General features: G+C 37.9%; 1 protein-coding gene across 6 annotated transcripts in view; it reads right to left on the reverse strand.

The window, feature by feature from the left end:
• The window catches only part of BMPR1B (bone morphogenetic protein receptor type 1B), a 348243-nt gene that overhangs the window by 26273 nt on the left and 294198 nt on the right, over nucleotides 1-27772 (reverse strand). For all 6 annotated transcript variants that reach the window (XM_031469174.2, XM_031469194.2, XM_064484728.1 and 3 more), the window contains 3 exons: nucleotides 21816-21975; nucleotides 11693-11795; nucleotides 11039-11141 (listed from right to left, as the gene is read on the reverse strand). In XM_031469174.2, coding sequence (XP_031325034.1) covers nucleotides 11039-11141; nucleotides 11693-11795; nucleotides 21816-21958 — 349 coding nt within the window. In that variant the 5' untranslated portion in view covers nucleotides 21959-21975. The remainder of the gene's footprint in view (nucleotides 1-11038; nucleotides 11142-11692; nucleotides 11796-21815; nucleotides 21976-27772) is intronic.

The following is a 27772-nucleotide window of genomic DNA, read 5'->3' on the forward strand; positions in this document are numbered from 1 at the left end:
TTGAGGCACTCGTTTCAAGGGCATGTACTTCTTCCTCTCTGGAAGGAACACGCTTGACATAAGATAAAAGCACAGAATATAAATAAATGTAGATGGATCAATACCCCTAAAACATCAGCAGGTAGTTCGTCTTTGTGTCAGATCCAGCTGATGGGTTTACAGGCTTTTCGCATGTGGTTTCTGGAGCGCACTGTATCATGACTTTGGATAAAAAACTAATTTATATTCAGTGTACATAAAATAAAAAGTCATCCTATGATGGATACAAAGGAACAGGATTCCTGAAATATTGCCAAACATAGAATATATGGATGTGCATTATTTTAAGCAAAGATGCCCTTCAAAAATACATACCTAAGGTTTTCATAAGTGGCATCATATTTTAAACGAATGGGTATGTTCTACTCAAAGAATTGTATGATCCTTTTAAACAACAAATTATTAAATAGTATTCATGTTGTTTTAACTCTGGTTCTTGACAAATCAGATTTACTTACAGTCTCAAACTTCATAAAAGTAAGAATGACCAGGACAGCTTTATACAAATGCATATTTATTACTGACTTGAACCCCACAGATTTTTATTCAAACTATTTTATTTTACTTTCTACAATCATCCCAGGTGATTTATATGCAGTTAGTCTGTGGAATACAATTGGAGAAAAATGACCAAAAACCAGGTGTGCTTATATATTAAGAGAATTAGCACCACTCTTATTAAGGGCACCGTATATCCTTGGGAGAGTAATTACTGTTATTTAATTTTTAAAGGTATCATGTATTATAATTTATGACTTTGGTTACCTACAAACAAGATGTTTTCCAACTGTGCTGTATACTTTTAATTGTATGAGTGCCTAAACATTTTGGCTGGAGACCTCATCCCACTCAATGTAACTGTATTTTTTCATTCAAAAGTGTTATATATTCCCTGAAGAAAAACTGAAAAGCATCAACTAAGCAAAATAAAATTAACGAAACTGCCACCACCACACTACTTGGAAAAATTACTACTAACATTTTAGTGTACGCCCTTGCAGTGTTATTTCGATGACCAAAGTGTTCCTCAGCAAAATAGTTCACAAAAAGGCATTATATACACCCCTGTCCTTAGCAGCATTAGTCATAATAGCTAAAACATGGAAGAAACCCAAGTGTCCATGGACATATAGATGTATAAGCAAAATGTGGTATACACATACATGGTTAAGCCTTAAAAAGGAAGGGAATTCTGACATATGCTACCACATGAATGAACCTTAAGGGCATTATGCTAAGTGAAATGAGTCAATCACAAAAAGACAAACACTGCATGACTCCACTTATAAGAGATATTTAGAGCAGTCAAAAATCATAAAGACAAAAAGAAGAATGGCAGTTGCCAGGGGCTGGGGAGAGGGGAGATAGAGGAAGTTAATGGTTAATGGGTAAGAGTTCCAGTTCTACAAGATGAAAAGAAATAGAGAGTGGTGATGGTTGCACAACATTATGAACATATTTTATATCACCAAATTGTACACTTAAAAGTGGTTAAGATGGTAAACTTTCTGTTATGTGTATTTCACAGTAAGAATTGGAAAAAATTACAATTGCCTTATAACAAGTGTTTTCATGGATAATATTGTAAACAATACAAATTTTTCTGCAACATGGATTTTAAAGACTACATAGTGTATATACAGACACATTCTAATTAGAAAGTCAGTTTTCTGATGATGTATATATATTTAGGGGATTGTCAAGATTTTGCTATAATAACATCTTTACCTAAAATCCTGTGATGAACATTCTTATGCATGTATCATTGCACATCAATGATTATTTTCTTAATCTACATCCCTAGAAGTAGTATTATTAGTTCAAAGGATTCATATTTTTAGTTTCACACATGCTGTCAAAATATCCTTTAAAAAAGATTATAAGTTTCTTTTGTATCATCAATATGAACATGTTTCAATTACTCTAAAATAATTTGAGTCTGCAGAACTCCAACATGTCCTTTAGAAAGTTCTCATTTTAAAAATGTTACCATATTTGCTTTATGACTCTCTTGCTTCCTCAGTATGTATGTGTGTGCTTACCTCTCTCTCTATAAAAGATATGTGTGTATATATATATTTGTATTCATATTTATGGTTATCTCTTTACATGTATGCATAATTTATGGACCATCTGAAGTTATAGACATAATATTCCTACCCATAAACACTTCAGAGTTCACTTCCTAAGAACAAGGACATTGTCTTACCAAATGGTGATACAATTATCAAAATCAGAAAATTAACATGAACATATAAAATGAAAATAAATCTTACTTTGAAATATATATGAGACAGTTTGGATTACTTATTTTAAACTAAAATCCATACATCTTTATGCCAATTTCTTATCCAAATCTTGAGATGGTTAATATTAAGATTTACTCATCAGTCTAATATATGTTTAACAATTACTTATGATCTCTACTACTTGTAAAATATTAATGCAAGTATTCTGTCTGTACCTGAAAAAGCTAAATAAGAATCCATTTTTTAAAAAGCAGTTTTAATATGAACAAATTCAGAAACATTGCCTATGGTCCAGAAAAAAAGGAATTCAGGAACTTGACCCACTATAGTACACATCCAAAAAGCCATTCACGCTAACACCAACGGAAATCACATATAATTAACACATGCATCGTCTGAAAAGTGCTGCTTAGGAAATCTTGAAAATAATCTGCAGGCTCTTAAAATCAAGCTAAAATTTTACACAATAAATTGTCTTAATAAATTTTCCCTCTCTCTCTCCCTCCCTCCTTTAGGTTAGAGGCAAAGTTAGCAATAAACTGAAGGTGAGCACAACCTCTGCCAGGGAGAGGGCAGGTAACAATGTTTATACGCGTGCAGGTGCACAAATACCACGGTGCATACGTGTGCAAACAGTATTGCTGGAAACTTAGCTTAAAATCGATTTCCAATTTTAAGGATAACAAAAATAAAAAGCCTGATTTTGCAGAAAACCAAAGAGAACACTGGATACTCTATTAGAACTAGAAGAAATAACTACCCCAACACAACACATTGTCAGTATATGAGTACAGAGTATTTTTTATTCAAGTGATATAATTTTATTAAAACTCAGCCTCACTGACTTTTCCATGTAAATACAGAAGACACTGTGAACTGTAAGAATACATATTTATTCCTCATCTTACTAGATTTCTGATTTATGACAGCCACAAGACCAGAAAGGTTCATATTATCCTCTCATAAAGGATTCTTCCCTTACCATCAAGCACTTTTCTCTAAGGCTAACATGACCTTCCCATTTTCCTTTCCTTTGCCCCAATAACCTTATCCCCTACAGCCTCATCCACTGCCTCCTTGCCTCCTGTCATGAATACGTGAGCCTTATCAATAAACCTTTTGTTTCTGTTAGTCACGCTGGTCGTGTTTTAATCTGCCATTACCTGTTCTCAGAGCATTAAAAATGTAAACATTCAAGTCGCTGCCAGAATCTTGGAAGGGGAACACTACCAGATACCTATCAGGAAAAGAACAGAGCCCACAGTTCTCTCTGGGCAGCAGATTTCCACCTGGCTGTCACTCCAACTGCTCAGGGAAGTAGAACAGAGCACTCTCCAGGGAAGCCTGGTTCACTGTGAGAGGCAAGTAAGAATCAGTATTGGTTTCCTAACAAAATAACATTCTGTCACTACTTGTCTCCTTTCTGGTAATTAACTGGTTTGTAACTGCTTAAAATGCCAGGTCTATTTTTTTTAAGGCTAGAAGATGGCTCATAACTGCAGTAAGAAAAAAAAGAAAAAAATCTAGAAAGAATCTAGAAAATACGATGACCCAAAGACATCTTTATATGTGCTCTCAAAGTTACAATCACAGATAAACTGGAGACATCCTTCTATTAACAGGAGCATAAAGTTGCTGAAAAAATATTCTTGTCAGAGGATTTCAGTCAAAAAATAATAGTGTAAAGTAATTTACTTTAATCATATATTGAATTCCATCTTACAGTAATGTCTAGAAATAAATTCACTTTAAGAACAAAGACATAATTTTCTAGTTCTTTTCCTACATAAAAATATTTAGAATTATATTTCTTGGTAACAAAAGAAGTTAAGACAGAATTTTTATATCCAGATTATTGCGTTCAACGAGAAAAAAAAAAGAGACTAATTATTTCTAAATTTCTTTCATCCATCCCAAAGTTAACCAGAATTTCCAAAATAATTAAAAGCTGCACATTTCAAGAAATGTTAGAGCTAACTGCTGACAAGGAATTCAGCTCCGACTCATGTACTGGTTTATACTGTCACTGGCATAAAAAATGTGTCAGAAGGAAAATTCTGCAACACATCCTTGCACTCTAGACACTATCATATATTCAACCTATCTGTGTTGTGGAGAATAAGGGAGATGTTTCACTGGTTAAATACCTCTTACCTATTGAGTTTAATCTGTAATTGGCAGTATCTAAACTATGCAACAGCATTTCTAAACAAATCTGTACACTGTTCAGAATATGTATTTTAATTGAATAAGAAAAGAAATAATAAGATAAATTTTAGCTTTGGAAATCCTGTATTATAATTTTACCTAAACTATATTGAAATTATCCTATTTCAAAACAGAATGTTGTTTCTGATACATTTTCTAGGAAGTATACATGTGTTAGGAAGTTAGAAATGAGCTCTGGGCAAGGGGAGAGGAAGGGGGAGGGGGCAACCCAGAAGATAACAGTACTCCTACGCTCAGGATAAGGGGCTCAGTTTGAGCCCCCACCACAGGTTTCTCTGTGTGCATCATGGGTAAGCACTTGCACAAAAGGGATGGTCGTGCCTGAGCGCAAGGAACGTGAGCTGTCAACCAATCACGAAAACCCCTCATAAGCCAGGATGTAAGACAGGAGAAAGAAAGGAGCGGCACCATGTTTCCTCTCCTGGATCGGCCCGTCCCCGGTTCTCTGGAGGGTTCTATCTTTTACCACCTTTTTACTTTACGAATAAAATCTGTTTACATCACATTTTCTGTCTCTCACTAAAAATTCATTTTTTTTCAGGTGACTAAGACCTGAGGTAATTTTTTCCCCCTCCTCCCGGTAACACACGTACTATATACATAAAGTAATTCCCATAGTAAAACAACAAACTTACACCTATTCCAAAAAATTATATGAACTTAATTTGACTTTGTCAAAACCTAATTAGAGAATCCCATTCAATAAAGCAATGGCTTCTATTCATTTTAACACCAGTGTTTCACTTCTCTAAATGCTCATCTGAAAAAAAGATTTAACAAAAATAAGTGACTATAATAAGTAATCTGAGAGGAGAAAAATATCCTCATCAAGTTCTGTGGCCTACATGCCACTTCAATACAACCCTTTACTCACAATATCTTGGTCAGACCACGTGATGCTGAGAGTCTGGGCGTGCATCCTTCCTCCCGGCATCCCGGTGCCCCTCCAACGCTAAATCTGCAGGCAGGAAGCCAGACACCAGGGCACCACTTCTCCTCCCTATAAGCCTCTCCATCACAGTAGACATCTCTTCCTACCCTTAGCACCAGCCACAGTGTTACTGGGCTTCCCAGATCATGTTTTATTGTTTATGATGAAGGTGCTACATTTGATCTAATTACTTTTCATATTTCTTCCTTCAGGAGAAAGAGTATTATCCTACAGCATTCTGCTTTGCTGGTGCTAAAATGGAGTTAGCAAAGCAAAAGGAAAACTAATATTCATAAAAGAACTTGCTGCATTCTGGCCACCGTTCATCATTTTTTGAAAGAGAAGATGACAAAATTTCAAGGACCTAAATGTACACTGATAAATATTTATTGGATGTGATTCTCTAATTTCCTGCTCACGCATCTAAGCTGGAAAAAAAATCTGAAAAAACTCTACTAGTAGAAAAGGTTTTCTTGTTTATTTTTCAATAAGAAAATTTATTGGTAGATATTTCCCCCTACACTTAGGACTTCTCTGATGTCTAATAACAGAACCTCACCTAAGCCTGTTACTATTTAACTCCTAGTAACACAGATGTTTTGTGATAAGGTTAACCTTTTAACTTTTTTGGAAGAGCAATTATTAAGAATAAAGAACAACAACAAAAAACAGTAAGCTGGGTTTTCAGCCCTCTCTTTTAATAAGATAGTGTCTGCTTTATAGTAGTTTGCCATTTAGGTTTTAATAAATCTGCTACAATATCTAACAATCTACTGGGCAACACCTAGTACAGGGGATCTCAAAGTGTGCTCTCTGGACCAGCAGCATCAGCATCACCTGGAAACTTCTTAGAAAGGCAAATTATTAGGGTCCCCGCAGATCTACTGAATCAGAAACTCTGGGTAGGGGCCAGTATTCTGTGTTTTAACAAGCTCCCCAAGTGATTCTGATGCCCCTAAGTTTAAAAACCTCTGGCCTGGTACACAAGTGGGACCTTCATAAACGATAAATCAGAAGGAAGTGGAGGAGGGGGAAGAGGAGGGGTGTGTGCAAGGGAGAGAGGGAGCAAGCACCTAATGCCATAGCCTAAGAATAGAGAAAACGCTAATTGGGCAAAGCAAACATAATAAACAGAAGGCTTTGAAGGAATCATATGAATTGTTTACTGATTATTTTGTGACACAACTAACCACTATTTATTGAGAGTTTCCTGACTCTTAGATAAGTAACAGCTTTTATTTTTTTGGTGGGGGGAAGTCATTCAGCGCTCTGTATAGAAGATTCAGTGAGATGAGGCCACCTGCCTATTTCTCACCTCCAGGACTTACTCTAGCCGTGTAACCTTCGCACAGTACTTAACCCCACTATTCCTCAGCTTGCACGTCTGTGAAATGGGGATGACGATAACAGTGCCTTCTGCACTGGGCTGTTAGAAGGACTAAATGAGTTTGTACATGTAAAGCACTCAGAAAAGGCCCACAGTAAGCACTCTATTCACGTCAGCAAAGATCACAGTTGTTATGATGATCTCCACTGCCCTTAGCCAGAAAATTGGCCTGGTCTGAGCTTAGAACCCCCTGAGCTAAGAGCAGGGTTCTTAGAGGGTCCTGCTCTGGCTCCCTTCAACTGTGCCCCTTCCCACTGAGCGTGGGTCTGCAGATCCCAGGCCACGTGCCCACCCAGTTTGTCCTGGTCCTCTTTCCATTTAAAACATGGGCCATTGCCCCAAAGTCTGAAATTCCACCTAAACGGCCCTAAGCCTGTGTCTGGGAACTGTGAGGCCCTCTTCTCCGGCCCTGTCCTACTGAAGGCGGACCAAGGAGCTGGTGTACATTCCCTAAGGCCTGAGGGGCGGCCGAGGGGTGGTGGGGGCAAGACACACGGGTGGAGCATAAACGGGAGGCTGGGGTGTGGTAGTGTCGGGCCTGACACTGAGCTTTTGAGGCATCCATTTCAAACACACCCACCTCAAATAAGCACGCCGCTAGCTGTGTGGCACTAGCTACTGGTGACACAGCTAGGCGAGGAACCGGGCCACCCCGTCTACGAAGTTCCCTGACAGCGGACCGCCTGAGTAACTTCCCTTTTCCCTGCCTGTGCCCTAATTCCCGCTCGTATGTTTTAAATTTGCCAGTGCTTCTGTAACCATGTATGGTGACAAATGCTAACTAGACTTGCTGTGGTGATGATTTTGCAGTATATACAAACAGTCATTATGTTGTACACCTGAAACTAATATAATGATATGTGTCAATTATAACTCACTTTTTTAATTAATTTGCCAATAAAGAGTGAACCTGTGAAACACAAGGCCCCCCGCTTTCACCCCCAATAAAGTTAGAACCCCAAGTCCGCACCCGACCCCCATACATGGGCCCTTGCCATGTGGCCCTCAGGTGTGCTGTGCACCCTCCAGTTCCTGTGAATAATAAACCTTTCTAATTTGCAAAGTTCCCTGATGGCTATTACTGAGATTCATCTTACAATCGTAATGAGAACCACACAGGTCCTTCTAGCCACAACATTGGCTCCAGCTGGGGAAGTGTCTGGGGGGGGGGCCTGCCACTGTGTTATGGGCCCAGGTAAGTGCTTCAGGCACTACCAGCCCATAGCATCTCTATCAACAGGCCGAGACAGACACACGACAAGCACCCACATGCAGGCAAGACAGGCCCTTACAGAACCCAGAACGGGCTCTCCCCATCACTCCCCTCCCACACCAGAGGGAGTAAGACTAAGCAGTTCAAGCATTCTCAACGCCAAGCTGGTGTTCTCCATCACTACAAAAATACATTTAAGTCAGGTTAACAGAAACTATATTTACCAGTCTTCTACACTGGTTTATGAGTTTTAAATAATTAGGTGAATGGTATGTGGACTTCCAAATATACTACTGTCCCAGCTTCGCAAAAGTTAGGGCTATTCTAAGCTAAAATTAAAAATATTAAGAGAAGATGGTTCTATGATTCTTTAACATCATCCCTGTTCTTTATTTGGGGCTTTATACCATAACATGTAGACACATATCTCCAATATGAATTCATAGAGACATATATCCAATATGGCTACAACACAAAAGTTTCTGACCAAGGCATTACTGACTTTTAGTAAACATATAGAGTACACTTCCAATAAAATGTTGTCCATAGCATTTGGTAGAGGCAAAAACAAACCAAAAAAGCAGCAGCTCCATGGTATAGTTATATAAAAAAGACCAGTGCTCTCAGACACAGTTGCAGTGACTTTTACTGGACCCCAACAGGACTGCGCCAAAAAGGGTGAGGTAGAATCTGCAGAGACCTCATCTAGGTACTAACTGGAGTCCTTAGAGTTCAAAGCAGTAAACCCGAATGCCACCAAATTCCCCCCAAATCTATCACTTTATATAATCCTCTACATAACCTACCAGCCACATCCACATCCTCCTTCCCATGCTGCCTTGAACCAAAGACTTGTCTTCCCAATACAGCTGCCCCTCTTTTCAAATCCTTTTCATTCCGTTCTCTAGAGATGTAGTCTATTTTTTTAAGTCCCTACCTGCTCAACCTCCTCAGAGAATATCCTTGGCCTGCCTCGTCCTAACTAGAATCTGGCTCCATCTACAGGGCAACATGTGCACTGCAGCCCCTTCAGCACTTGAAGCGTCAGTTTCCTAAACCCCATGGGCTACTTCTGGGACACACCACTTCCACTCGCAGGTGAAAAGCCTTTTCCTCCCTGAGGGAAGAAATTCTAGCGTGTCTACCTCCATTCCTAGCGCTCCTCCCCCACCTCCCTCCCCCACAGCCGACACGACTGACTCTGCACCTGTGCTTTTCAAAATGTTGTCTACAGGATGCCTACTTTTGCAACCAGGTCACAAGGGAATAACTATAAAAATTGAAAGTAAACATTTGGCATTTTACAGCAATTTGACATCAGTGGAGTTCTCTTTGAAAAAGATGTCATCAAACTCAACATGGTGAGACACAGCGGCGCTGGCTATACCCACGTATAGATTCTTTTTCTACCAAAAGTGTTGCCCAAACTTCCATACGCATATAAATCACTTTGGGAACCTTGTTAAAAATCCATGTTCAGTAGTCTGGGGTGGGGCCTGACAGTCTGTATTTCTAAGGAGCTCCAAGTGGTACTGAGGCGGCTGATCCACAGGCCCCCTTTGAAGAATGACTTTCTCCAACCAGCCAGGCCATTTCCTGTGCCTGGATTTTGCAGATGTTGCTCAAATATTTCAAACCTAACCGCAGCACTTACTGTTGCCTCTGTTTAGAGTCATGGCTACTCACAGGCTGTGCAACCTTGGGAAAGATAATTAACCTCTCTGTGCTGCAATTTCCTCCTCTTTCAATGGGGAATAATAATCCTAAGTACCTCACTGTATTGCTGTGAAGCTGAATTAATTAATGTAATACTAAGCATAATGCTTGGCTTATGTAAGCCATTTTAATTTTTTAATTTCTTATCCCTGCCCTATCCATTTTAGCAAACTTCTATTCCTCCTTGAAGTCTCATTAAGTATCACTACCAGGAAGCTATTCTGGCATCCTCCCATCCCAAAATGAGCCACTCACTCTTTTGTGTCCTTAATATACCTCATAATCTAACTCTACTATTGAGAGGGTCCAAATATACCTGAGTTAGTTACTTACATGTTTCTCTCTCATACGCCAGAGTGCACATCGTGAGAGCAAGGACTTTCTTTACCCATTTCTGTATCCCTACCACCTAGCATGTTGACTGGCAAAATTTTAAAAACTGAATTTTTGATGTGGCTAATTAGGAATCAATCTTACAGAGTTCTCTAGGCTATAGTAGGAACAAATGTTATAAAATATTATCATTGAAACCTTGAAATGTCATTGTACTTTGTTGGGAAGATTTTATCTTCTCAAGAAATAAAAAAATCAATCATAAAGAATCATTTTAGGCTACTTATGTAAGACCCAGGACTGTATGACAATTACAAACTATTTTGTGGTGAGAACAAGAAGAAAAGAAACATGGGAGCTGTTTTTAACCAAAAGTCTTTGGGATGCAATATTTATCTTTCTTAATGACCAACACTAAATATGTAAGCCTTAGAATTTAATTTTCTAGGTATTTTCTCCATTTTATCCACATGTGATACGTAATTTGACTAAAAAGTAGTTACTCTAGCACGTATAAAAGGAAATGCCATCCAGCAAATAATCTGATTTGGTCCTTTATAAGGTCCTTATTTTTACAATGAATGTAGTAGCCAAGTAGCCGTTTTTGAGTGAAATGCAACTTCTGAGTAACTTTTAGGGGCGAACAAAACACTCTCTCTCCCTCCTCAAACACACTGCGAGTTCTGGACACTGCAGTTTTCCCAAGGAAGTGAGGTGAGGTTACAGAAATAAGACTCTAAAGCGTGGAGTCACGTGTGACTCCTTCGCCAAGAACTCCTTGCACGTCTTTGAGTGACAGTCGTGTTGTGTCATCTGCCTCGGTCCTCTGCCCCAGCAGTGGAAAATGGTACAGACAGATGCATTTAGAAAACAAAATAATTTAAGGTTTTATTTTCTTTATGTCTAAAGCTTTTCCAGCCTGGAAGCCTTCCTCTCCTCACCTCTGTTTTTCAGTGGAGGCAGTGTAGGGTGGAGATCTTTGTTACATTCATTCCGCTCTGTGCAGCATTCAATTGATCTTCTTTGATGAGGAATGGGAGTGTCCTGAAATTGAACCCAAACAGTTATTTGACAGGCTTCCTGGAAATTTCAAAGTTTCACATTATCTAAAACTTTAGAAATCAATACTATTTAGAGAACTCACTTAAAATTCTGATAATTTTATTCAAACATGTTGGAAATGTTTACTAGGTAATTTCTTTCAAATTATCATATATTATCTTACTGCAACTTCTGCATTTCAACAAAATTACTACTGTATTTGTAATAACCAGTGTTTACAGCGTCAACTGAAGAAGAAGGCTTGGCTTCTTTAGTTAACACAGTTAACTAAGCTGGAATTTGAGCAAGATGATCAAATGAGTCACTAAACCAGAAGTTAACAGCAAAAGTGAAAAAAAGAATACTTGATTTCAAAATGAAGGCAGTATTGGCCCAATGAGAATTTTCAAATTTTTTTCCAAATTATTAAAAAAACAGGCTAGTCAAGACAAACAAACACAAAAAACCACAATTGTTTTACCTTGTTTGAAACTTGGCAGTTTGAAATCTAGCCAATGAAAGGTTACAAAGTAGAATCAAGTTCTCTTCCTTACCCGACACTGAAAATCTGAGCCTTCTAGTCCCAGACATCCCGAAGTGACCACGGGCATCCCAGAATCATCTTCTTCTATCATTGTGAAACAATATCCATCTGTGCTGAAGACCAAACAGGCAGAGTAAGTGTGTGTGTGTTTGTGTGTGTCCAGAGTAAAAGGAAATGAAGACGTTTATCACTTGTTTCATGGCAAACAAGAAAGTCAATGATCATTACAGGTTACAATCTATTTAAAGAATCCCCAAACTTCCTTTTATGAAAGTTGATTGAATTATCATAAAATATCTGGTTATATCTCCTCTGTTCAGAAACTTCAGAGAAAGAAGGATCCAAAATTTCCATAATAACCATATATGCCAAATACTAAATACTCTGGCCCTTCACAGGTATCACCTCCAAAGAGGAAGGCAGTAGCATGCTTACCTCCTGGATGAGGAAACCGAGGCTCAGAGACCTTGGGTAATTTCTCAAAGGCCTTCCAGCCCATGAGAGGCCAAGCAGGCGTGTGAACCCGTGCAGGCAAATGTTTATGCCGGTTCTCCTTGCTTGGAGCTGGTGGCATAAGCGTCTCTCTCACTAAGGCACACAGACTAAGGGGGTAGGAGCTGGGGTGAGCACAGCCTAAGCGAGGTGACTGTGACTCTGCCATGCGGTAGCCTGTTCCGGGCCGACGTCTGGGGACACCAGGCTTTGTGGTAACTAGCCCAGCCTTCAGTTGGGTGTGGCATGAGGATGGATGACAGAAAGGAGGGCTTTTAACACAATCATGTGCGTCAAAGAAACAATACTTTTAATCTGTCTGGTTTTCTGCATGAAAAGGGACTTTCATTTACTCCATCTCATTTAATTCTCTCAACCACCATGAGATGTAATATTTCTATTTTTAGAGATGGGTAAATTAAAGTTAGGTGAATCTAACAAACTTGTACAAGGTCATAAAACAAGCAGCTACAGAATCAAGCCTTGAATCAAGCAAGGACTTCTTGCTTCATTCCCACAGGTTTTCCAAAAGCCCCTCCAGGGATTAAAAATGAAAACCAGGGACTATTGTATATAGAACTATTTATAAACAGACATGACTGTCTTCACAAGCTCGGGTGATGAATGCCAGCCAACTCCCAATATGAGTCACAAACCACTACTGCCATGTGCTAAGAAATAAACTGTTAAACTAGATCTCCATTGTTTTCTCATGCAGATGCATACTCAGCGTCGAAGACAGATGTAACAACCTAGTCCTGAGAGGTCCGAGGAAGAGAGCACTGAGCACGGCACTAGCCATGATGTGCGTGTGTGTTCTGTATGAGCGGCAGCAGCGTTCTGCCATACATTAGCCCTTCAGTTATCATCAACACCTTCAGAATTGTTTACTGGCTTTATAAGCCTCAAGTGATCCAAAACACCTCGGTTTACAAGAACCAGCACAGTCAAGTTCAAACATACTAATCAGTGGCTAGGGAAGGGCAATGATGAATCTCTTTGTTAGATGAAGGTCAAATGCATGAATATGGTTGTAGAAGAAAAATGCAGCTGAACAGCCCTGGCTCTGAAATCTTTGGGGCTTTTTTAGCCAATTTACTGAAATTGCTATGAAAAATCTAAGGCATGTAAACACTGAAAACAATAAAAGAGCTGGCCTTAGAAATTTACTTTAAACAATATAAGCAAACTATACTCAAGTGATTTTTTTATTGCTTTCCTACACAGTTAGACTACACGTGTAACATATTTCTCAACAAAAGTAAAATTCAGGCATTAGAAATGAAGTCATTTTAAGTTTCTGACATTAGAAAATCACAGAACAGCAAGAAAAGTTAGACACAATGTGTTAAATCTAAAAAGACTAATTTTTCCTTAATCATGAGGTCTCCCTACTCAAAACATGAGTATACAAAGATGTATTTTTAGGTAACTTATAAGAATCAAAAAAGAGAAGAGAAAAAGCTGGTAAAACTGTTGGCATGTTAACTGTTACAATGCCCCAGGATATGTAAAGAAACATCACATCATGGAGAGTAAATTCAAGCTTTCAAAACACACTCCCTTGTCTGAGAAGAGGGGGAAGCTAAAAATATAAAGAGATGGAAATAAAAATTTTGGTGGAGAGCACGCTGTAGTGTATACAGAAATAGAAATAAAACGTTGTACACATGAAACTTATATAATGTTATAAACCAATGTTACTTCAATACAAAAAGAATTATGAAAAAGAGGGGATGGAGAGGGAGAGAGACCCTGGAGAAAAGAGTTGGTGTCCCTAAGGCATCAATTCAGATGGGAACTCAAATAGCTGGAGGACAAGCAAGGAGGTGAGAGAACTGTTTCAAGTACATATTATCTACAACAAAGCAAAAATAATTTACAAGCTTCTTATTGAAATTGCTAGCTAGTAAGGGACATTAACTGGAAATCAGCAGTACAATTATAGACGTTTAAGAATCACTTAGAACTTTCAACTCTCAAGCAAGCACAAACGTAAACACAAGTGCTCTCTGGAGTCAAAGCTGATCAATGTCACCCACCACCGAAGGCGACTGCTGAATGTCCCAACAGGCATTTAACTCTCATTTGAACATTCTGCAGCTGGTTACCCTATTTAAACTTAGGTTTTCAATGTTTTATATAGATTATTACCCCCTCATTCCCAGAGTGTTGGCAGTGATAACAAGAAGAGATGAAGAATCGTAAAGGAAACAAAAAGGGAAATAATTGTCAACAAAATTGAAAGCATTGAGACGTATACATGAATGCAGGATGAATCATTTGATTACAATAATGATTATGAATTTTAAAAGAAGACAACTGACAAGGGAGGAGAGGCAAGACAGGGATGGGGAACCAAGAGGTACAAACTACCGTATAAAATAAGCTACTAAGGATACACAGCACAGCTCAGGGAGATGCAGCCATTATTTTATAATTACTTTAAATGGAGTATGATCTAAAAAATACTGAACCATTATGCCATATACCTAAAACTAACGTAACATTGTTAATCAACTATACTTCAATTAAAAGAAGAAGACAATTGACGTAACATTCCAAAAATGCTGCCCTGTCTTATAGGTTAAAAAAAATAATAATTAACAAGACAGAACAGTTGCATACCAAGATGATCAGGGGACAAACTACTTCAAAAGATTTTCAGAAAGAGATTTACCTACTGTAATGTTTTGAGGGACCAAATGATACTCTTCAGATGGGTGTGTATCCAGAAATCGAAAGCTTTGCTTCATCTGGGTCAACTGGATTTAAAAATGGCCTTCTGGACCTTAACTCACTCACCAGTTCTTACAGAATGGTTAGAAACCAATTTCATAGTATGTCTAAAATTGCTCTGACAGCATCTTTACTGAAGGGGCTTTATTTATTGTTTTATTTTAGTGAGTACAGTGTGTATAAGGTTTACCCAAGTCTCGGTCCTTTTACCTCTGTTCTTCCACTAAGATCTCACATTTCTTTCTTGTAAATCCCAGGGTAACTACCGTAGTTGAGAAGGGACTATTGTAGAAGTTTTCTTTTAATGGTTTAGATCTTTATAAAGATTAATTTAACTATAAAATGATTTTTAAAGTATTAATACTTTTAAAATAAAAAGTATATCTGCTCTGTTCAATCCAGGTGATAGGAAATTTTAAAGCATTATTAAAATAACTTTAAAGTTATTAAGTAACTCAAAAATTATTATTTAATTATTAAATAGTTTAAAATTCTGCTCTTAACAAAAACTGATTATATAACTGGATTCTTTGCTCAAGTGCATCTGCTCACAGGGATTAATAGCCCTCTATACTGATCAATTTATTTATTCCAAACAAAATGAATTGAATTATGTATTCCAATTTTTTTTCAGTATGTGAGAAACTCTAGAATTCTTAAATTTCTTTCAAATTTAAGTGTCACTCAGAATCTATTTGAAAAGGCTGCTTGTTTTAGGTCAGTTGTAAATAGGTCCTTGAGAACATTGTCTTCTAAAATATCTATTTCCCACTGAAGGGAGTTAACAAAGTTTTCAATGTTTTCTGTCACAGGGAAACTCAAAGATACACACAACTTCTAGACTTGCTATTTACATCATGTAGATCTTAGTTAACTAAAAGAGCTGAAAGCTGCTTAGAGCTTTGCTGACAGTAGTTAATTCTGCATTTATGAAGCACACTATGCCTCAGATGGAGTTACGAGCTGAGAAGCAAGGGTGAGGACGATGCAGCCTTTGCTTTTGATGAGCTCAAAGTCCCTAAAGGCCATCGATCCTAGGAAAGACGAAGTCATTCAACTTCACGCAGTAGGGACAGAAAGCATAAGCTAACGAAGTCCTTTCTACTGATGGGAAAAAAGCAAAGAAGAATGCTGAGCCAAGTTCTATTAAACTTCTATTTAATTTTCAAAAAAAAATTTTAAATTCCTGGAGTAACAGAATCCTAAGGTTTATATACATTTTCCTTTATCTTCTTAGGTGGGTGGATTCCCAAGAGATAGAGGAAAAGAGGGTCAGACAGATAAGACTGTCACTGCTCCCTCTCTCCGGCCTTTCCTCTGAGAGTCACAGCGCTAATGATGAAGTTGCAGTGTGACAGAGGCCTTGTTACTCCCTCCTCAGGGAAGTCTAACTATCATACATATTCCCTGGAAGCCATGCCAAGTGGTTTAGCGTTTTGTTCCCTTTTCTCCTTTGAGGTCCAAGAGTTTTTGAATTTGTCTCAATTTCTATATTAAACAAGCACCTGCATATTCTCACCTCCACCACCCTGTGCAGACCCTCCCTACCTCTCACTGAGACTGCCCTGATGTCCTTCTGGCAGGACGTCCCCACTCCGCTCTAGACCAACCCATTCCATACAGCGCTGCCCAAGAAATCTGATGTCTTCCTTCCAGCTCAAGTATCTTCAGCGGTGCCTATGTGTAATTGCAAAGAGCCCTGCACCTCACTTTCTATTAAGTCCAACAACAAATGGGCCCATTTAAGTCTCATTTATGACTGAGAGGCATGAAAGTAGAGTTATTCCTTAGAAAATACTTCATGAGTGAATTTGAAACTATGTCCTCTTCCAACTAAATTCTAAGTTCTGAAGAAGGGCTTGCCATTCTCATAAATGAAATGGTTTTAATTCAACATCTTCTACTGGGAGAAAAAAAGGTCATAAAGCTCAGTAAAATGAACTGGATGAATGGAAGATGTACACACGAATGAGAACAAGGCGCACTGTAAACACTCTGAGACCTGGGTCAGGAGCACCTCTCTGAAAACTCACACCACCACATTCTGCAAGAGTTTAGAAGCTTTGGGTTAATACAAACTTTGTATAAGGGCTCTGTACAGCACTGCCTGATAAACCTTACAGTTTCCACCCTGCTCAAAAGTCTTCAATGGTTCTCTATGTATGACTGTAATGAGCCCTACACTGTTTACTTTCTATTAAGCCCCTAAGCTTTCCCTTCGGCCCTCTCTCACTCTTTCAGATACAGTGGAGACTTATCTCATTCCTCCTTTAGGCAGCCTGGTGTCGTTTGCACAGTCTTTGTGCAAACATCCGATGTGATTTATTATACCTATAAACTGTGAAAACTGCCCAGATAGACTTTTTGGTCAGAATCCAGTAAGATAAATGAGGAAATATTTTAAATTACCTTGAAAAAGAGTGAAAAAACATTTTTTTTTAGAACTGGATAGACTTGTGTGAGAGAGCAGAACTCGAGGGAGGTGGCAAGAGAGGGACATAAATGACTATCACAGATCATGTCAAGAAAAACAAGGGAGGACACATAAAGCAGGACGAGATTATACAGAGAAAAAAATAAACAGGGCTGAGATCATGCCTGCTGGGACAGGAAAATCAGACAGAACACTGGCATGGTGAAAGTCATATAAAAAGAGTTAATTAAGAAGACTTTGCTGCATTCAAGGCATGTAGTGATAGTCTGAGGTCCCAGGAATAGAATGTGGAAATGGAGTAAGAAGGGTAAACAACGCAGTGTAATACCTGGAAAGGTATTCAGAAGACAGATGTTATATTGAGGGAGACAGGACACTGGCTTCACCCAGGCTTTGAATTATGGGTATTAAAAAATGGTTCTAATACTGTACTCAGCATGATATATTTGCACTACATCCTCTAACTCGCATGCCATTAGGCAACGTAAATGGCATAAATTTTGGAAGCAGACACACTATACCTGATAGGAATCAAGGCCAAGAATGACTTTGGCCTTGGCGTTCGCTGGTAAAGTGATTGATGGTACTTATGAAGAGTTAAAAAAAAAAAAACCCTCTATACTTTGCACATGCACTGAATTATCATGTGGGATTTCAGAATCTCTTCTAAGTATGATGCGCTTTTGATTTGGGCCACTTTTTGGATTATTCTCTGCAGGCACGTGGAAGTAAGTGGTAATGAGCACGAGACCATCCTGGAGCACCCAGCTTGGCTAAGATCTGCCTGGTACAAGGCCTCAGGGCAGATAGCTTTGACCAGCCCTTATGTACGTCTCAAGCAAACACACCTTGTCTTAGAATTGTTTTACCTGTGAGTGCAAGATTTTGTGTAATATTTCTCAAAGTGTGCTTGTTCCCTTGCAAACCACTTGTTACTGGTCTGTGAGTACATTAATATAGAAATTGAAACTTGTACAGCAATAAATTTAGCTCTGTTGAATCTAATTAATAGATAAGAGAAAAACACAGCAGACAATTTGCAATTATTTTTAAATTAACTTTTCTAGTAACTCATTTTGACTGTACTTTAGAGAGTACCGGTGCACAACTTACTGAGGGGGAAGGCTTTGACGAGAGACAGCGTGAGAAGGACTGACTCGGAGGGCTTACAGGAATGGAGGCAGAAAGGCCTGATCTGTTTTAGGTCTTAGGGCACAGGAACAAAAGTAGGTCCTGTGATTCAGACATGAATGATCTCAGCTCTCAGATTAACTGGAGTCAGCAACTCCTTAGCAAAATGGATATGCATTTTACGTAAGAGTGCATATTTCTGCTCCTTTGATTGCCAAGAGTTAGCTTCTGGTCAAAAATTCAGGACTTTGGAAACTTGGCCACAATTTTTTTTTTTCAGTCATTTGCGCATGAAAAATGAGTGACCTAGTGAAAATTACTTAACCTCTCAGGGTCTCAGATTTCTCACCTGGAAAACAGATAATGCTATGTTCTGTATAGGAATGCTGTGATGATCAGAGCTGGGTGGAAGTAAACGTGCTAGTAGTATAAAAGCTCTGTATTGGTTTTCTGTTGACTTCTAGGCGTTAACTGAGGCACGCTGACTATCACAGTATACTCACTTTTTTTGGAGGAGCTCCATTGCTACCGATTGCTATTTTTATTTCATTTTTCTTTGCTATCAGAAGTCAAAGGCTGGAAACCACATAATTCACAAACCATTCCAATCTGGCGTCCCTATCTCCTTCCACATTAACTATTTCTAAACTGCAGTTATCAAGGTCAATAAATCTGACTGCTGTGTCTCAGTCCTTCTCCTAATAACATCTAATAAGGCTGACCTTACTTCCTCCCTCTGGAAACCTGGCTTCGATGACACCACCTTCACTGCTTTACTGCTAATTCCCAGTCTCCTGGGGAGAACCCATTTTACTCAAACATCAAATGTCTCCAGGCTCAGTCCTACTCTGGTAGATTGGATTGGTCTATTGTTGTTCTCAAGTGTTCATGCCACATCCTAAACATGGCTTCCCACTGGCTTTGGGCTTGAGGATGTCCCTAGTTTTGGTAAACAGCATGTCAGAGGACATGACACAAGCAGAAGCTGCAAGAGGTTGCTCCCTCAAACTCATATGAGCAGTTGCTGGTCCAAGAAGAATGAGAAACATTAGGAGCAGGTCTGAACCCAAGCAGTAGCCTAAAGCCAAGCCCACCTAGTCCAGCAGAGCCCAGCACAGCTGCAGCCCACCTGTAAACCCAGCAATGAAATAATAAACGCTTTTATTTGTAAGCCACTGTGATTTTGAGGCTGCTTATTTCATAGCAAAAACTGACTGATTTTCTACTCATGCTATGTTTATTCTTCCTAACCTCTTATCTGAGCTCCAAACCCATTCTACTGCTTACTCTTTGAGCTCTCCATCTGGATGTGTCAGAAACCTTAAACTCAACATGTCCAGATTGAAACTTGATTATTTTTCTCTGTAGTCTTTCATCAAAAGGCTACAAGATGCACCTAAATGCACACCCACCAACTGGTGAAGTCCCTCTTGGCCCCCTCCCATATCCATTTCATCAACATAAAACTTTCCTTCAAAATACTTCTCCAGCACATCCAGCTCTCACCTGCACCAGCATCACCACAGTCCAAGATCATTTTCTCTCACATACACTGTCCTTCCTGAATCTACTTTTCAGTTTCTATCACCTGGCTGCTTTTGTGCTTGAATTCACTTTTGTTTCCCTCTAATACATTCAGTACTCTGCAGCAGAGAACATTTTTCAAAAAGGCAAATCAAATCATGTCAATCTCCACTGCCACTCCTACTTAAGCATCCCCTTCAGACCACAGTAATATTTCCCATCTCCAGGCTCAAGTCCTCCCATGTCTCCGCCTACCCTCCAAGCTTCCCCTTCTCACCACAGAAAATGTGCACTGGGTTAACCATGCCTGAACACCTTCTCCCAAATCAACTTAGGACATGTCAATGGCCTTTGGGAAAATAGGACAAAATATTTGAAATTGGGATAATTTTGGAAAACCTGAACATACAATTACCAGAATTATTGCTCAAAGGGAAGGGCACGCAAAGATTTATTCTTAATTACTACGGACTCAGTCAAAGTAGTAAAATACCTCCTTAAATATGCCTCCTCCTGCTAATTTTCCCTTCTTCAGAAAGCTTTGTAATTCTCCTGATACTTTTTCTGTTTATCACAAAGAGGTAGTGTTCCCCAGGAAATACTGTCTGAGCTCTGGAATCATTTTACCTTGGCATAAGACTCACAGATTGCAACTCTGTCCTGTCGTATAAAAGCCAAGTTACTAGACCTCTCTGGGCCCTGAATTTCTTACATTTAAGGGTAAGAAATAAGCATTCCCTACCATGCTGAGTTGCTGTGCTTATTAAATGAGACATATTTATGAATATACCCCAATTTTCTCCTTGCAGCGCTCAGTTAATACATATTTCTTGAAATACATATTATAGGATATACTGGTAAGCTTAAATTAGATTCTCCTTCATATGAAGCTTAAAAAAAAAAGTCTCAGAATGGAAAAAAAAATCTTCAACTCAGCTCTCAGCTTCATGCTCCTTCCTAATGGTTGCTGGGATACTCTGCCTAGACTTCAAACCTAGCAGCCCATCTAATTTGGGTATTACCCTCCTTCAGGGAGACTCTGCTTCGCTGACATTTTAACTTCTGAGATCCACACATGTCAGGGTAACCCAGCCACTCCTCCCTGGGCACACTCTGGCCTCATGAGGCTATGCCTCTTTATCCACTGCTGTCCTCACCCTGGGGAGTAAATGCAGGGGTAGTGACCAGCAGAACGGGTGTGGCTGCATAAAGATGTACAAGGAAGAAAGAGGCAAATAGTCCAGTTTCAAACATTAGAAAGCATTTATACAAACATGATTATCTACTAAGGGTTTATTCTCTAGTACTTCGACATCTTTCTGAACATCTGGGGGACTCACATGAGCTCTATGGCCACACCACTTCCCAGAGTCGGTTTATGAATATTCCTAACAGCTTCGGTGTTCTTTCCAAAGCACTAACACCATCAGCATAATAAATGGTTAAAGCAAACAAACAACCCCCCCCCCCCCCGACACATTTGACACCACCTGCTGTTGCATTTATTTTGGCAGGAGGGGGCAAGATCTTTTGAAAAAAAAAAAAATTGATTCTTGCTCCTTGACATGGACCCTTGGATCCGTGCTCTATATTCACGTGCACAAGTGATGTCTGGAGGAAGAAAAATCTCAGAACATCATTTCAGGGCAAAGTGTGATTCAGTCCTTCCTTTTCTACATACAGGCACAGCTCTGAGTTAATGGGGTTAGGCACAATCCCCCAACTGTGTTCTTGGAAACACCAGCCTACAATTCTATAGTCAATAAGGATGACACTCTGTTGAAACGAGATTTAAAAAATTTATACGACCAACCTGCAAATATTGTTGACCGAGTCTTCTGGACAATGGTGGTGGCATTTACATCGCAAGATCTTTGGACGAGGGGTGGGGGCTGTATTCTCACCATCCTCTTTCTTAGTGCCCACATTTAATTTTCCTGAACTTCGCAAAAGCATGTTATCAAGGAAGTTTGCTGAAAAGGAGAAAGATTAAGTCTAATTTAAGAATCTGTGGCATAGCCCATTCAGTCTTCTGTCCAAAGAATAATATTAAACAAAACATTAGGCATTCATGATACTTAAAAGATTGAAACAGAAAACATATTCTGATGTTTTGATATGTTAAAAAATATACCTTCTACATAATATCTCATATATTTCATAATCTTTTCAGAATAATGGTTTATATATTAAGTTATCATACACTGTATTTGATTGAGATCAAGGAATTCAATGAGACACTATTATACAGATTATCTCTACTGTGTATGGTAATACTATGGGTAAATATTATCATTTCCATTTTCAGATGAGAAAATTAAGACTCAAAGTTTAAGTGCTCTGCACACAGTTGATAAACCATGAAGCAAGCATTTAAACTCAGATTGTTTGGGCCCTAAAACTTTCTACTGGTCTCTTTACTTTAGATATATCATGTATTTTTAAAAGAAATCTTTAGAAATACTTAATCTGCAAAATTGAGTCAGAAGATGAAAACTAAGTTATCAAGATATATTTCAAAAGATACATCATCCTCATCAGTTTTTACGAGCACAAGTGACTACCTACCATGGTAGCGATGGTTCTATATCTTCAATGGAATACACGCTAGTAGACATGATGTCTAGAAACAGATTTTTCTGGGTTCAAAGCAAGGTTTACTATCTACCAGTTAGTTGACATTGAATAACTTTATAATCTCACTGTGCTTCATTTTCTTATCATTAAAATGGAGATAATTATAAGCACTTACCTCATGTCAAGGCTCAGAGTGTGCATGTTACATAAGAATACTTGATAAATGTTAGTATTCCTGGAAAAATCCAGTTTTTTTACCTTTTCAATAGTTACGACAATGTTTCGTTAACACAGGTTGACATATCACTCAGATAATTTTCGTATTTTCTTCTCTACCACCACTTTTGGAAAGTAATGATGCTCAAGAAAGCAGCATGTGTTGACTGACACCTATTAGATTTCAGGCATCGTTGTTAAGAGCTTTCATACAGGCTGTCACTGTATAAATCTGTCACCCTGAGCAGTGTTTGATTTAAAATCTCAACACATCCAGTTTGCCTACAGTTAAACAAAATTGCAACAAAAATGTCATCTAAAAGATGTTGGGTTAAAAAGCAAATTCTTGATCAGAACTGCAATATAGACAATAGATGGGTACAGTGTATCATTTGTTACTTTTTTAACTACAAATGAGTGCCTCCAATTGTTGGTTATATCAGAGAATGAGGAGTTAAGAAAAAGATCTGTGATGAATTTTCCTGACTTTCTGTGTGCTGCCAATCAGCTGAATTCTTAGAGTAATAATTGAAGGAAAAAGCAATAAAATATGTTAGATCGATTTATCAGAATTTTCCAGTTATTAATTCTAATGTCTCATTAGATTCTCCAAATTTATATAAGACGTGCACCTAACTTTCTCCAACAACTTCCTCCAACAGTATTTAAGTCTACAGCAGACATTCTGGTTGTAATGTGCATATGAAGAGCTTGTTATGTTCAGAATCCCGGGCCACCCACAGTGATTCTGATTCCATAGGTCTCAGGTGAGCCAAGGGAAGTGCATATTCAACAAGATCGCATGTGATTCTGAGACAGATCATGTGCAGATTCCACTGAGAAACCTGTTACTATATTAAGCAAATATTATTTACTTAATCCAACCACACAATTAATCCCAACAAGAGATAATAATCTCTATAAAATAGGGTGCTGATCCTTAAGTTAAATTCCCAAAGGCCAAATCTGTTACGAGTTTGCCTGCACAAATGCCTCAGCACTGCCTGTTCTCCAGGTGCAGTGGCTGTTGGTATGACTATATATCACCCTGCCACAAGGGGCTTCCTTCTTTTAAATCTGGCTCTCAATCTTACTAACTTTTTGACCTGAGTTACCTCAGAGTAACTCAAAGTGATGAAAGTAAGATATTTAATATGTATTACATCCTGCTTCCTTCCATACCAGGCCCCTGCTCCTTGAAGTTTTTAAAATAAAAAATGAAAATTCATTTATTACGCACATGTCTACTTAGCAAATACACATTGGGTACCTACCCTGTTCCAGGTCCAGCTGGGTAAGAAGAATGAACTAAACATACACAGAGTTTACCATCTGCTGGGAAAAGGTTAGACTGTTCACACCAAATGGTCTACAGTAGAAAAGAAACACCCTCACACTAACGGAAATAAGATGTCATTTTGTAAGAAACATTTTAAGAGAGGATTCATTATTTTCTCACATTTTAAATTTATTTAAATAAAATACTGATATAAAATTTAGCCAGAAGGAGATTCTTTGTAATACTGCTTACAACAAACCATGTTTACAACAGTAGGGGATAAGTTAGATCTCTAAAAAAAAAGACTCCTATGTAGTTACTAAAATGTTGATATTTATTGACAGGAAAGATTGTTAAAATATAATTTTTATTGAAAAGGGTAGATTACAGAGTATTATAATTACAAAATTTCACTACAAGAACAAGAAAAGGGGCTTTAAAAAAAAGAACAATATAAAAGAAAAAGACACTAGTAATAAAAACCTACTAACCAGAAGCAGTAACTGATTTAATAAAGCTGAGAATGCTGATTCCTAAGCCAAAGGTAGGGAGAAGCCAAGAAGCAAAATAATCCTGCCACTTACCCCCCCAAACTGCAGTGACACCACCAGTTCCCTTTAGAAGTGGGAGTGCAGGAGTACTGAAAAGAGATGGAGGCTGAAAACCTGTTTCAGAAGTAGTTCGAGCTTCAGCCATCCTTCCCATTCCATACAGGCTGGTAGCATTTCTTCCCCACCCCTGCAGCAGACTATAAGAGTAAATCTAACATAATGTCACTGAGATGCCTTCCTTATTTTCATTGTTTACAATCAAGGTGAGGGACTGCAGGACACCAAGCAGAGAGAGGGGCAGGGGTACCACCTACTACAAACATTCACTGAGCATTTACACTGGATATTGACTCTACCTCCTACCCTCATGGCTTCCAGAACTCAATGCAGCCTGCCTTATGCCTTCTTTACTCAGGAATTTGACAAAGTCAAAAACAAACAAAATACCTAAAGATGGGGATATTGGAAGTTTCTCAGTGAAACAGCCCTGCAATATTATCCTACAGCAAGGCCCACTGGTGACAAGAGGTACCCATACATACAAAGCTTCCAACCAGCTTTTAGAGAATTCCATTCTCTTATATATAAGCCACTAATTAGGGTCAATAGATACACGAAGAAAGCCTCTAACATCAAAGACTGAAAACAAAACAAATACATAGAGAAAAGCCCCTTAGAAGAAACACTACATGGAAGGAAATTTTAAAACTTAAAAAAAAAAAAACCTTATTAATCCTCTCAGCTTTATAAAAAGTGCATTACATCAATAATAAAAGAACATGTTGCTACAAAAAGGGAGTAACAATAAGGAACTCTGAAAATATGATTACATTAAAAATGTCAGTAGGTGAACTGAAATGAAGATTAGGAAACCTCACGTAATATCTATCAAAACATAGATATGGAAAAGTTAAGTAGTAGTTTGGTGCAGCTGTTCTGGAAAACAGTATGGGAATTCCTTAAAAGACTAAAAATAGACTTACCATATGATCCAGCAATCCCACTCCTGGGCATATATCCAGAGGGAACCTTAATTCAAAAAGATACATGCACCCCAACGTTCATGGAAGCACTGTTTACAATAGCCGAGACATGGAAACAACCTAATTGTCAACAGATGACTGGATAAAGAAGTTGTGGTATATTTATACACTAGAATACTACTCAGCCATAAAAAAGAATAAAATAATGCCATTTGCAGCAATATGGATGGGCCTGGAGATTGTCATTCTAAGTGAAGTAAGCCAGAAAGAGAAAGAAAAATATCATATGATATCACTTATATATGGAATCTTAAAAAAAAAAAAAAAAGACAAATGAACTTATTTACAAAACAGAAACAGACTCACAGACATAGAAAACAAACTTATGGTTACCAGGGGGGAAGGAGGTGGGAAGGGATAAATTGGGAGTTTGAGATTTGCAGATACTAACCAATACATATAAAATAGATAAACAACAAGTTCATACTGTATAGCACAGGGAACTATATTCAATATCTTGTAGTAACTTATGATGAAAAATAATATGAAAATGAATATGTATGTTCATGTATGACATACACCAGAAATTGACACAACATTGTAAAGTGACTATACTTCAGTAAAAATATATAATAAAAATTATTAAAAACTAAAAAAAATTGCACACAAAAAAATAAAAGTTAAGTAAACTGGAGCATCAATCCAGGAAATTCAACATCTGAATAATATCTCCAGAAAGGAAGACCTGAGACAACAGAGGGAGGAAATTATCAAACAAACAAATAAATAAATAAATAGTGCAAGATTCCCATAACCCAAAATCATGATTTTCTAATATGAAAGGATCCAGAGTATATGAATAGATCCAGACTAAAGTATGTTATTATAAAATTTTAAAACCTTCAAGACAAAGGGAGACCCTAAATTTATTTATATATATATATAGATTAAAAATAAGTTATGGCATTTAATCTTCTACTGCAGAACCATAAACTAGAATAAAATAGAGTGGTGTCTTCAAAATTCTGAGGGAAAAGTATTTCAAATCCAGAAAAGAATACCTGGAGAAATTATAAGCAAAATGAGGATAGAAAAGAAGCATTTTGAGATTTTCATTGTCTATATATAAACTGAGTTAAGAGACAACATACTGAATGAGCATATAAGATTTCCTTCATACAATGTGACCTGAATAAGTAAAAGTAGTGAGATGATAAATGATTGCTTGTAATTAGCATTAAATAAATGGATGATTAAATGCAAATCTGAGACAAGTGGAGAGTTCTTCACTTGCTTTTGCCAAAATAGTCAAGGGAGTAATTTATATAGAAGTGTGCAACTGCTACTTAGGAGTCAATTAATCTATATGTGTTTCATTCCTTATGAAATGAAGATTGTTACCACACAGTTCACAATATTTCCAATCACAAGATAAAATTAAAATAATTGAGTAATAATTTGGAGGCTAACAATAAGAAGATAAGGGGGAAGAGAAGCAGTAACTGCAGAATGAATACATCTGATTAAATTCACCTTAACAGCTAAGAACACTGTTAAAGATGGTAAGATCTTTTCTTAAATTGAGGTATACTTAACATACATTATATTAGTTTCAGGTATACAACAATGTATATATTGCAAAATGATCAACACAAATCTAGTTAACATCCATTACCATATACAGTTATAATTTTTTTTTCATGAGAGTGAGCATTTTTAAGAACTTCTCTCAGCAGCTTTCAAATATGCAATATAGTACTATTAACTATACTCACCATAATGGACATTACATTCTCGTAACTTACTTATGTAATAATGAAAAGTTTGTACCTTTTGATTCCCTTCATTCATTTTGCCCACCACCCTACCTCCTGACCAACCCACCAATCTGTTCTCTGAATGTACAAGCTTGTGTTTTGTTTTTGTTTTTTTTTTAGATTCCACATGTAAATTAAATTATATGGTATCGGTCTCTCTGACTTATTTCACTTAGCATAATGCCCTCAAGGTCCATCCACATTGTCACAAGTGGCAAGACTTCATTCTTTTTAATGGCTGAATAATATTCCATTGTATAGCTATACCACACCACATTTTCTTTATCCATCCCTTGCTGGACACTTGGGTTGTTCCATATCTTGTCCATTGTAAGTAATGCTGCAAT

Source organism: Camelus dromedarius, chromosome 1 (assembly GCF_036321535.1).
Source record: "Camelus dromedarius isolate mCamDro1 chromosome 1, mCamDro1.pat, whole genome shotgun sequence".
NCBI classification, from domain to species: domain Eukaryota; kingdom Metazoa; phylum Chordata; class Mammalia; order Artiodactyla; family Camelidae; genus Camelus; species Camelus dromedarius.